Below are 12720 nucleotides of genomic sequence, written 5' to 3'. Positions count from 1 at the left end.
TCACTTTGGTCCTCTGTATTGAAGATGACTTTGCCTGGGGGGCTGCAAAAGAGCTTTTTGAATACAGAAAAATTCTTTTTTGCCTAATAAAACCTGTTACAGAATTTCACTTATACTATCGATTTCTGCACAAAAAAAATTAAAATGACATTTACACTTTAAATTCAAATATCTGATAACATTGTCAGTGAGAGACCTCCAGTAACATCCTTCAGGCTCATTTCCTATCGGTTCTGCAGCCCCTTTAACCTTTAACCTTCTTGGTGATTTCTTAGATATGGAGAACCGCACATCTATTACCCAGTTCCGTATTGTAGCTTTCTCTACCAGGACGGACCATCGATGGGCCCTGTTCAGTATATTTTTATTCCTCTACCTGATAGGATTACTAATGAATTTCATCATTATTACCGTCATTTCTTCCTACAACCACTTACATTCCCCCTTATACCTATTTCTCTCCAATTTGTCCATTGTGGATATAGTCTTCACCAATGTTACCGTCCCGAAGCTCTTGCACATGTTACTATCGGGGAATAACACAGTGACGTCCGCACAGTGCTTCACTCAGATGTATTTCTTCTATTTGGCGCCAAGCACAGAAGACATGTTATTGCTCACGATGGCCTATGACCGGTACGCAGCCATATGTCACCCCTTACACTATAAGCACATGTTGAGTAAGAAGACATGTTCTCTGTTCATCGCTGGTAGTTGGCTTATCGGAAGTCTCAATTCTTTACTATTGACAATACCCGCATCGAAGATGTCATTTTGTCACTCGAACAACATTGCCCAATTCTTTTGTGAGGCCAAAGCATTGACCAAGATCGCCTGTGTCGGCACTGAAACCTTCTATGCCGCTGTTTATGCCGACATTGCGCTGGTGGGAACGGGCTCATTTCTCTGTAGCTTGATGTCTTATGTGAAGATTCTAAGAGTCATCTTGGCTATTAAGTCCACAGAAGGAAGAAGAAAGGCCTTCTCCACCTGTTCAGCTCACGTGGCCGTTATCACCATCTACTATGGCACTGCCACTGCTGTCTACCTAATACCCTCATCACTACATACCGAGTCTCTGGAGCAGGTTATCACGGTGGTATTCGCCATTGTAACACCCATATTAAACCCTTTAATATACAGTCTAAGAAATAAAGAACTGAGGAGCGCAATGGAGACTTTATTTAGATGATGTTTAAGAGAGTGGGACCTTCTGTGTAAGTATATAGGCCTGGTCTGGCGTCTGTTTTTATTTAGAAGGTCTGGTCTGGGGACTGCATTACATTGTGGTATCTGGGTCTTTTTACATTAATAGACCAGCACCTGCGAGGGGATGCCAGTGGCACTGTCCTTTTTTTTTGAACTGCTGCCAGATAATACAGATCTTCTAAATATAGACAACAGACCAGGCTTTCTAAATGAATATATACCTTAGACTAAGCACCCTAAATTATTAAAGTGAATACACCACCAGGTGCATCGCTTTGTTTTTTTTACATTAACTGACCGGCGTCAGCACGGGGATGCCAGTGGCGCTGTCCTTTTTTTTAACTCCCGCCTGGTTCCGGCGCCTTGGCGCTAGTCTATTTCCGAGCACCAGCCCACCCCTGAGCACTGGGGCAGGCCCTCTGGCCCCCAGTGTGACGAAACCCTCTCCATTGATTAGAATCAATGGAGCTGTGACACAGAGGGGAGGGACGATTGTCTCACTGGGGGCCATTGGGCCTGCTCCCAGTGTTGCAGGGTGGGCTGTTGCTTGGGAATAGACTAGGACCATGCGCGGGAAGCAGGCGGTGGTTGAAAAAATGGAAAGCTCCAATGGCATCCCAGCACCGATCCCGGTCTGTTAATGTAAAAAACCAAAGCAATATACCTGATGGTACATTCGATTTAAAAATTTAGGGTGCTTATTCTAAGGTATCTATTCGTTTAGAAAGCCTGGTCTGCTGTCTGTGTTTAGAGGATCTGTTTTGAGATCTCTATTAGCATGCTTGTTCGGGGTCTATAATTGGTTTGGGGAATTGGCCTGAAGACTGGAAACCCCTCCCCTTAGCTTGGTTGGTGTCTCTGCTGTACTTTGGTTGAAGTCAACCACCATTATTTTGAATACACCTACTAGGCTTTTCTCCCACTAGAATCCTACTCCACACTGATGAGGGGCAAATACCCCGAAACAACTGTTTGTGGATGGATACCTTGCTTGGTTATTTCCAAAGTCTTGTCATCCTTGACTGTGGCTTGTTGGAAGGTGATTTCCTTGACTGGAGACCCCCCATGACTTGGTTGTTCTTTCCCATGAGATGTTCTGGTTGGCTCACTAACATTGAGAAACATGTGATGGTCTCCGGATTACTTTTGCATATTTATTTCCTAGGGGCTAATGTTCCTAGATTCAATGACGTTGAAAAACATGTACTGTTTTTTTGTATGTATACCCTCAGAATAGTTGTTTTTTTGTTTTTTTTATTATCCTTTATAATTTTTTTTAGTTTAGTTTTCTTGCAACTGTATATAAGAACAATACTGTAAATAATAAAGTTAATAGAAGGTGTTTTGGGGAATACTATAGAAACTGGATTACCGTAATAGGGACCACAGGGAAGGTTCCCCTGGGGAGCCAATTAAATCATTTTATTTTTGTTATTATGTTTCTCAACAACTGATTAGGGTATAGTAATACCGGTAGGACACCCTTGTGTCCTATCGGTATTACTATACGTTCTTCTCTGCCTCTCAGATCTCGCTGCTGTCTGATGTTTTTTAATAATTTTTATTTGGTGGAAGAGGGGTAGTCTTATACGGAGAGTAAATCTGAAATTCTATGTTTTAACTGGAAAAGTTGGGGGTTGTCTTATACGCCGGAAAATACGGCATATATATTTCATTCTTTTAATGATATTATGTGAAATTACATTTTTTAAGTTTATTATAGCTTTAAGCCAAGTCGCTCTATAAGTTGTCACCACTATCAAGCCCTGTAGAAATCTATCAGGTCTGACATCACTGAAAAGAAAAGAGCCATTACCAGTGATGGCGGGTGTGCCGGGAATCGTTCAACTTGCCTGTGCAAAAATAGGATTCGGATTTCTTCGGATTTCATAGTTTAAAGCATCTATATGATACGGGGGTAGTGTATTTGGTTGAATTTAGGGCTCTACATGTCAGTAACATCATTATCTTTTCAATATCTCAAAGTCAATTTTTTTTTTAGACTTCAATATTCCCCATTACAGGGTCTATGCAGGAAACTCACCATTACAGGGTCTATGCAGGAAAAACTTTTGGGAAAATCCGACCCGGATCCCATACCGGCCGAACCGGTTCGCTCATCTCTAGATATGGCCGATACATTGCGATCTGTAATCCCTTGCATTACTCGAAAATCCTGAGCCTGAGGAACTCCACACTGACTATGGTCAACATGTTGGTTGGCGACTTCGTAAACTCGTCCATCATCTGACTTTTGTATTTGTTATTTGATCAGTTTATTAATCTTCGTCAGTTCTTTTGTCATTCTCTATCTTTAGTTATTGCATCCTATGGAGGCTCCAGTGAGTTTTATATTGTGCTCTTTATCGAATGGGCTCTATTTGGACTCTGCCCATTCTTTTGTAATGTGGTGTCATACATTAACATTTTTTATGTCATCGCACGGCTTAAAGCCAAGGAAGGAAGAAGAAAAACCTTCTCCACCTGCTTATCCCACCTCATTGTCCTGATGATCTACTATTGTACAGGAGGATCACAAATCATATCCACATTGCTCCACACAGGAGATCTCCTCAACCATGTCCTGTCCATGTTCTATACAACTATTTTCCCCATGAGAAACCGACTTGTTTATAGTCTACGTAACAATGAGTCAAGAAAGCTCTTCTGAGGACGTTGAAGGTGAAATAGTCATGGTTGTCTTCTTCTAGAAAAGGGAATGTTTTCCGTTACTTCGGAGGGTATTACACCTTTATGTGAAAAAGTTTATTTTATTATTCACAAAGTTCCATTAGGGTTTATAATTTTTGTGGACCAAGTTGTACATTTAAATTAAGATCCGCCAATTATGTATTATGAAATATGGTTTATATGGTTTAATCCAATAAAACAAAAACGAAAAACAATTATACAATTTTGGAGAGTGTTCATTTTTTCCTTTTCATTCAATCCTATGAGTCTATTCATACGTTCTGTGCTTCGAAAAAAAGGACAGGTCATAGTGCGGAGCAAAATCATGGCAAAATCATGGCGGAGCAAAATCATGGCACAGATCTTGGATACCACATCCAAGTCTCCCTATGCGCTGTCAACCACTGTCCAAGGAAGCGGGCTGTAATGGACCAAAACAGGGATCAGCTCTTCTACATCTGTGGGAATCAGCTCTGCTATATCTGACATGTGGGATTAGCTCTGCAACATAGTGGAATACATACTGGGTGATGTGATGCAAATTAGTGAAAAAAACTGATACAAATGTTTCCCACGGATCACAGATCTAGCAAACGGACTAAATCACGGTCCTTAAAAATCACTGGACATGTGAATAAGGCCTTACTCTTTAGGACGATATGATTATAAGGATACCAAATTTATATAATTTTCTTTTTTTTATCACTTAAAGCATACCTTTCATAAAAACTATCGGAGGCTGTGATCGCAAGCAGTTTTACAATATACAGTACTTGCTTTATTTTATTTCAAGTTTTCTGTATAAATCAATGTTATACCTACTGGTCCTTGCTCCCTCCAACACAGGAAGTCCCAAGACTCCTGTTTATCATACAGGTTGTGTATCAACTGAGGGCTATTACCTTAGGGGGTGATTTGGATATTTATTTTTGCCTTTTTTTTTCCTTCTTTTAAAAACATTATTATCTGAGTACTGACATTTCTGCCATCTCATACTGCAACCTGGCTTTGGCACAGAAGGTACATGGCTACCATGAAAACTGGGTGGCACCTCATGATTGCATTGGGGGTGCCAATCAGAGCCCAAGCAGGAGCAATACCTATCAGCTAAATCCATATATACTCACAGAGAGAAAGTAACGCCTTTTTCAAAACCATTAGTAGCGATCACAGTTTTTTCTCAGCTGTCACTTTTCATCCTTAGGCCATGTTCACACAACGTAAGTAAAGTATTAATATTAAATGTTGTTGCCGATTTGCAACACGGCCATGATTGATACTTTACTTACATTGTGCTACAGCTGAGGGAATCCCAGACAGAGTTTATACACAGAGTATACGCTCTGGTCGGGATCGCTAGCGGCGCTGCAAACAACTGACATGTCAGTTTTCTGCGGCTGCTATTCATTGAATAGCGTCCGCAGAGAACCTGTCAGTTCACACATTGGACCCTGCGGCTCCGGTTGCACGGTCCATTGTGTGCAGCGGCGAATTGGGAATTGGGGCGCCCGCATGCCAATTCATCAGAAATTAAGATCATCCATAAGTGTTCTCTGCAGAATTTGACAGAGAAACATTTTATGTTCATTGCTATGGCAGCTATGGTACTAGTTCCCTCTGTGCCGCCATATAGTATTAGGCCGCCTCTGTGCTCCCATATAGTAGTTAGGTCCCATCTGTGCCCCCATAAATAGTTAGGCCTCTCTGTGCATTTTTATTGTAGTTAAGTCTCCTTTTGCTTGTGCAAGTAGGCCCCCAGAAGGTGGTATCCTTCATGTAATTATTCCTCCTGTAGATAACTCAGTTCCTCTCATAGTTAGCGCCCCCCCCTCCCTTGTAGTAATGTTCCCCATATAGGCAATACCCCCTGTTGGTAATCCCCTGGTAGGAAACCTCCCTGTAGGCAGCGCCACTCAAGTGCCATGGTGTTGGGAGAGTGAGGCCTCTTGTGACCACAGGCTTATCAGAAACCAGGTGCCCAGGTGCCAATGCCAGTCCTGATACTGTATACTGTTATCTGGCAAAGGAACTGTTATTATTTATGGCAGCCACCACCAAGGTAATTTCACTTCTCTATTATAATATATCAAAAATATGCATTCCGGCACTTCTATAGAGAATGTATGGAGCAGTGACTTATTTGCACAATCTGCTGTCCCACCCAGTGGGTCCACGTTCCCAAGACCATCAAGGACCCCAGTAGTCAGAGCAACTGCAATCTCTTCGTTATGCCCTATCTCTTGGACACAGTGGACAGGACATAGAGTGTCACTATGGAATAATAGAGAATAGTTAGATAGAGAATAGTTGGTCCTCTAGGTGTGAATACCAATGGGTGAAATTAAATTACCAACAGAGTCTTACAAAAAATTAATAAAAAAAATGGTTATGCCTCTCCTAAAAAAAAACTGTTACTCGACAGATAGAAGTGACCAGTTTTGATGTATGGAGATATACATAACAATGTAAACATTCTATTGTATCGGAGGACAAGAAATCCCAATGTTAAATCTTATTGTATGAAGAATTAATAACCAAAGTAATTATAATAAGAGATGATGTTTACTGAATGACCATTATATTAATAGGGACCACGGGACGTTTCCTGGAGGGACAGGATTGAGCAGTTTTTATAAGATATTTTGCAGTGATAGACTATATATAAGCATTGCTTATAACATTTAACCACTGGCACATATGAAATTTTTAATAGTTGTTATAACATCTGATAGAACATCAGCAGCAGCACAGAATAAGTGGTAAAAAATTATCTGTATAGTCGAAAAAACTCATCCCTCCTACCCAGGATACATGTCAGATAATGAATCCTATAAGGACTCGGCTACTGGAGCTCAGCATAACTAGACCTCTTCCTGGACTCATTACTTAGGCAGAAGAGAACTTTGTCATCTCCAAAAACTTTTCATGGAGTATGTAGAGGGATGAACCAATATATAACTGAATAACCTTCGCGACATCGCCACATATGGCAAGAAATGCAAAGCCAACCGACTTACATCCTTATCCACAAAAACAACACCAAAAATTCTCTTTCTGACCAATTCTCTTTCGGACCAATTATATCAAGAACAGAGATTTGTTAGGCTGAATCCACACTACGTTTTTCCTAGACGTTTAAGGTATGTGTTTTATGGAAAAAAAACTGATGCAACAACGGATGCAATTGTGTGCCATCCGTTTGGATCCGTTTTTCCATTGTCTTCCATTATAAAAAATAAAAAAACTGATCGAAACGGATGTGGTTTTTTAATGTACACAAAATTGGGTTGACTATGTTTTTCTGTCCGTTAAAGGTAACCAAATAAAAACGGATACAATGATAGGAAAAACATAGTGTGAACCCAGCCTTAGTAACAGAGGAGCTGTTTCACTGAATGGGAGATGTGGACAGGAAGGCTATCACTTTCTCACATGCTTTGTTGACCATTTTGTCTTACGTTTCAGTAGGTTGTGTTAATGGCCTGACTTAGGACCTCTTCTTTCTCCATTGCAGCAATAAACCATTTTGGAAATATAAGAAACACTGATTTATAACTTTTTTATTCTATGTGCCTTTACCACTTTCTTTACACATCTTACTTCCATCCTCCAATCTGACTCAAAAATTTCCTTTTAAAATGATTATGAGCTTTACATAGTTGGGGACACACATAACTGGCATTGACACCTACAGCTATGGGCTTTGTATTTGACTTTTTCTTCTATGTCAACAAAGTTCCTCCAATTCAGGAGAGATACCGCAAGACCCACACGATAAACCAGTCTATTAACTTTATATTAAGTTCATTGTATATAGCAGTTACTTATCACTTTTTAAGCAGTACCATGATTTGTCTTGTTTTCGTAATGACTCTGTGATAAGGGAAGGGACTTCACCTCTTGGTAGACATGGGAGACACTGGTCAACTAACTATGAGGGAAAGTCAAGTGTCCACACTGTACAAGCCTGTTTTTTTCCTTCCTTTCTATAGTCATGTCCTGTTTTCTTCATCAGTTACCCCAAAACTTTCAGAATATGCTGTATATCTTTTTGCTGTTAGTAATAAATAAACCCTTCCCGACCCCCAAATTGTAGCTTCTCTGAGCAAAACATGTAAACTATGTGAGGGTTTAATCATTGTCCTTGTTAGAACAATTGTCTTCTGCTATTGCAGAATGTCAAACCTCATGGACAATCGTACTTATACACTATTCCACCTTGTTCCATTCTCCCCAAATCCTAATGATAAATTTCTTTTTGTCAGCGTTTTCTCCACCATTTACTTATCGGGAGTCATTCTGAATTCACTTGTTATTGCGGTGATATCTCTAGATGCCAATCTACACACCCCGATGTATCTCTTCTTCTGTACATTATCTACCATAGACATCTTCTGCACCACAGTCATTGTCCCTAAACTTCTCCATATACTATTATCTGGGAATGGCCTGGTAACCTTCACCCAGTGCTTCACCCAGATGTACTTTTTGTTTGTGGCAACCAGTGCTGAGGTGCTGCTTCTCTTTATAATGGGATATGACCGATATGTTGCGATCTGTCATCCGTTGCATTACCACCAAATCTTGAGCCTGAGGAACTGTTCGTGGATTATGGTCTTCACGTTGGTTTGCGCCTTCATAAACCCGTCTTTTTTTATCCTTGCACTCCTAAACCTGACGTTTGATCGACTTATAATTCTTCATCAGTTCTTCTGTGATTCTCTATCGGTATTTAATGCATCCTATGGAGGCTCCAATCAGTTTTATATTGTAGTCTGGACAGAATGGATTCTGCTTGGACTCTGCCCATTCTTTTTTAACGTGGTGTCGTACATTAACATTTTTTGTGTCATTGTACGAATTAAATCCAGGAGAGGAAGAAGAAAAACCTTCTCCACCTGCTCTTCCCACCTCATTGTCATGATGATCTACTATTCTACAGGAGCAACACACACGATATCCACATTCTACCACACAGGAATTCTCCTCAACCAAGTCCTGTCAATGATCTATACCACCATTGTCCCCATGATAAACCCACTTGTCTATAGTCTACGTAACAATGAATTCAAGAAAGCTCTTCGGAGATTGTTGAAGGTGAAATAGTCATGGTTGTACTCTTCTAGGAAACCAAAAGAGAAGTAATACAGTTATATGTATGACCTTCTTATTCCTCTTCAACTATATTATTATATATAACTATATTACTCCCATCGGCAAAAAAAAACATCAATATTTTGGTAACATTTTAGTTAATGGGTAATGTTTGAGACTGTACAGAATTGTTTACTGTTTATGCCAATTGTACCCAGACTCGGCACCTCCTGACATATGGTTTCCCTATTACAGTGTTGGCTGATGACCCCATTAATGCATATGCTTATCCATCCATGACATTTCCCTTCATCCATCCTCTCCCTAGGTTGGACTTGATGGCGTGTGTCTTTTTTTTAATCCTTAATAAGTAGGTGTCAGTCATACCATTGTTGGTACTCTACAGATGACTAGATGGGGCTAAGGTGCATCCATATAGCTGTGTGCTTTTGGTGCCTTTAAGCAGTGTGTGATCAGTGAGTGCACGAGAGATATAATGAGGTTCCTCTAATTCTCATTTTAAGTATTCAGCCTTTGTCCATCAATTTTTTCTGTCCTTACCTTACATCTCCATACTGGTCTCTATGTAATCTATTTAGGCATACTCCTAATATAGCAATCAGAATTAATATAGATAAAAGTAAGTCAAGCCTCTAAAAAATTACCATAAAGGAGGATCTTCAAGACTTTATTGAGGAACCAAGTAAAAAATATGACATTTGACTCACAACCAGTCTTTGTCAAGAATACTTCATATTTTTTACTTGGTTTCTCAACAAGGCCTTAAAAATTATTCTACACGGATGCTGTTGGATTCCTTGTATCTTAAAAAATACTGTCATGCCTTGGCTTTCAAGTTTGATCATCTGTTCTCTACATCTATGTGCTTTATAACCAAGTAAGTGGTCCAACTCTACCCAAGTGCCATGTCTATTATTTGCCCTGTTGTGACCGGACAGTTATCATCATTCCTTGACTAAACCTTGGACAGCTTTAGAGACTATAGGGCAGCTTTATCAAGACTGGCGTATCTACAGTATACACCAATCCTAATTACATCCCTGTCCCCATACCGGAGGATTTACCTATACTTCTCAGTAAACCCAGTAAGGAAATATTTACAAGTCTTCTGTTGATGCCACTTTTGGGCAATCTGCCCAACCTGGGAACCCCATCACCCTTTGCCCCACCCCCCCGCATATGCCCCCATATATTATTAGGTCCCTCTTTGTAGCCCCCATTTTAGCTCCCACATAGTATTATGTCCCTCAACAACTATTATGCCCCTTGTACAGCTCCAACTCCTATAATATCAGTGCTCTCTTTGCAGGTCCCATATAGTTTTAGGTCCCTTTGTGCATCCGCTATATAGTAGATGGCACCCTCTGTGCAACCCCTATATAGTAGATGGCCTCCTGTGTAGCCCCCTATAGTAGATGGCCTCCTGTGTAGTATCCCTATAGTAGATGGCCTCCTGTGTAGCCCCCTATTGTAGATTGCCTCCTGTTTAGCCCTCTATAGTAGATAGCCTCCTGTGTAGTTTCCCTATAGTAGATAGCCTCCTGTGTAGCCCCCTATAATAGATGGCCTCCTGTGAAGGACCTCTATAGTAGGTGGCCCCCTGTGTAGGTTGCCTACAGTAGGTGGCCCCTTGTACAGGTCCCCTATAGTAGATGGCCCACTGCGGCCACCCAAACCATCCACATTATGATTGTGTGGCCCCTGATATTAAAAACAAATGATGAAGCAGGGGTCTACTCACTGACAACGACCATTTCATGCTGCGAGGCTCTTTTTGGTAGTGAGTTGACGCCTGCCTTATCTCACTTTCCCCTGCACCTATGGAATAGGCACTACACAAGACCTGCATGCAGCAATATCGCAATATACACTTCAGTACTACCACTATTTATATGAAATATCTGTGGTTAGAGCGCCCCCTGTTTGCCCCTAGGCTTGATTATTTCTGCGTCTATCCAAGTCTAGAGCCCAAATGTCCACTTCTATATATATTTATTGACTTAAAAATAAATAAATAATAGGAACATATACACTATCGTTCAAAAGTTTGAGGTCACATTGAATTGTCCTTATTTTTGAAGGAAAAGCACTGTACTTTTCAATGAAGATAACTTTAAACTAGTCCTAACTTTAAACAAATACACTCTATACATTGCTGATGTGGTAAATGACTATTCTAGCTGTAAATGTCTGGTTTTTGGTGCAATATCTACATAGGCGTATAGAGGCCCATTTCCAGCAACTAATCACTCCAGTGTTCTAATGGTACAATGTGTTTGCTCATTGGCTCAGAAGGCTAATTGATGATTAGAAAACCCTTGTGCAATCATGTTCACACATATGAAAACAGTCTAGCTTGTAACAGAAGCTACAAAACTGACCTTCCTTTGAGCAGATTGTGTTTCTGGAGCATCACATTTGTGGGGTCATTTAAACGCTCAAAATGGCCAGAAAAAGAGAACTTTCATCTGAAACTCGACAGTCTATTCTTGTTCTTAGAAATGAAGGCTATTCCATGCGAGAAATTGCTAAGAAACTGAAGATTTCCTACAACGGTGTATACTACTTTCTTCAGAGGACAGCACAAACCGGCTCTAACCAGAGTAGAAAAAGAAGTGGGAGGCCGCGTTGCACAACTAAGCAAGAAGATAAGCACATTAGAGTCTCTAGTTTGAGAAACAGACACCTCACAGGTCCACAACTGGGATCTTCATTACATAGTACCCGCAAAACACCAGTGTCACCATCTACAGTGAAGAGACGGCTGCGGGATTTCGGCCTTCAGGGCAGAGTGGCAAAGAAAAAGCCATATCTGAGACTGGCCAATAAAAGAAAAAGATTAAGATGGGCAAAAGAACACAGACATTGGACAGAGGAGGACTGGAAAAAAGTGTTGTGGACGGATGAATCCAAGTTTGAGGTGTTTGGATCACAAAGAAGAACGTTTGTGAGACGCAGAAGAAATGAAAAGATGCTGGAAGAATGCCTGACGCCATCTGTTAAGCATGGTGGAAGTAATGTGATGGTCTGGGGTTGCTTTGGTGCTGGTAAGGTGGGAGATTTGTACAGGGTAAAAGGGATTCTGAATAAGGAAGGCCATCACTCTGCACCGCCATGCCATACCCAGTGGGCAGCGCTTGGTTGGAGCCAATTTCATCCTACAACAGGACAATGACCCGAAACACACCTCCAAATTGTGCAAGAACTATATACAGCAGAAGCAGCAGCTGGTATTCTATCATAGGTAATGGAGTGGCCAGCGCAGTCACCAGATCACCACCCATTGAGCTGTTGTGGGAGCAGCTGGACCGTATGGTACGCCAGAAGTGCCCATCCAACCAATCCAACTTGTGGGAGCTGCTTCTAGAAGCGTGGGGGGCAATTTCTCCAGCTTACCCCAACAGATTAATAGCTAGAATGCCAAAGGTGTGCAATGCTGGAATTGCTGCAAAAGGAGGATTCTGGGACGAAAGCAAAGTGTGATGTAAGAACAATGTTATTTCACATACAAATCATTATTTCTAACCTTGTCAATGTCTTGACTCTATTTTCTATTCATTTCACAATGTATGGTGGTAAAGAAGTGGGACTTCTCATGGAAAACACAAAATTGTTTGGGTGACCCCAAACTTTTGAACGGTAGTGTATATATATATATATATATATATATATATATATATATATATATACACACACATACATACA

The 12720-nt window shown here is 40.7% G+C and overlaps 2 protein-coding genes across 2 annotated transcripts; both read left to right on the top strand.

Moving 5' to 3' along the window:
- The first annotated feature begins 622 nt into the window (after window positions 1-622).
- On the top strand, window positions 623-1192 carry LOC138801848 (olfactory receptor 2T1-like). Its single transcript, XM_069984948.1, has one exon. The coding sequence runs from the start codon at window positions 623-625 to the stop codon at window positions 1190-1192; it is 570 nt and encodes a 189-aa protein (XP_069841049.1).
- Window positions 1193-8076: 6884 nt separating this feature from the next.
- On the top strand, window positions 8077-9006 carry LOC138801846 (olfactory receptor 1f45-like). The gene has a single exon (XM_069984947.1). It carries the CDS (start codon window positions 8077-8079, stop codon window positions 9004-9006), a length of 930 nt encoding a protein of 309 aa, XP_069841048.1.
- The last annotated feature ends 3714 nt before the right edge of the window (window positions 9007-12720 follow it).

This window comes from Dendropsophus ebraccatus, chromosome 9 (assembly GCF_027789765.1).
Source record: "Dendropsophus ebraccatus isolate aDenEbr1 chromosome 9, aDenEbr1.pat, whole genome shotgun sequence".
Lineage (NCBI taxonomy): Eukaryota > Metazoa > Chordata > Amphibia > Anura > Hylidae > Dendropsophus > Dendropsophus ebraccatus.
Note: the sequence above shows the minus strand (reverse complement) of the source record. Positions and strands in the feature narration are given on the sequence as shown.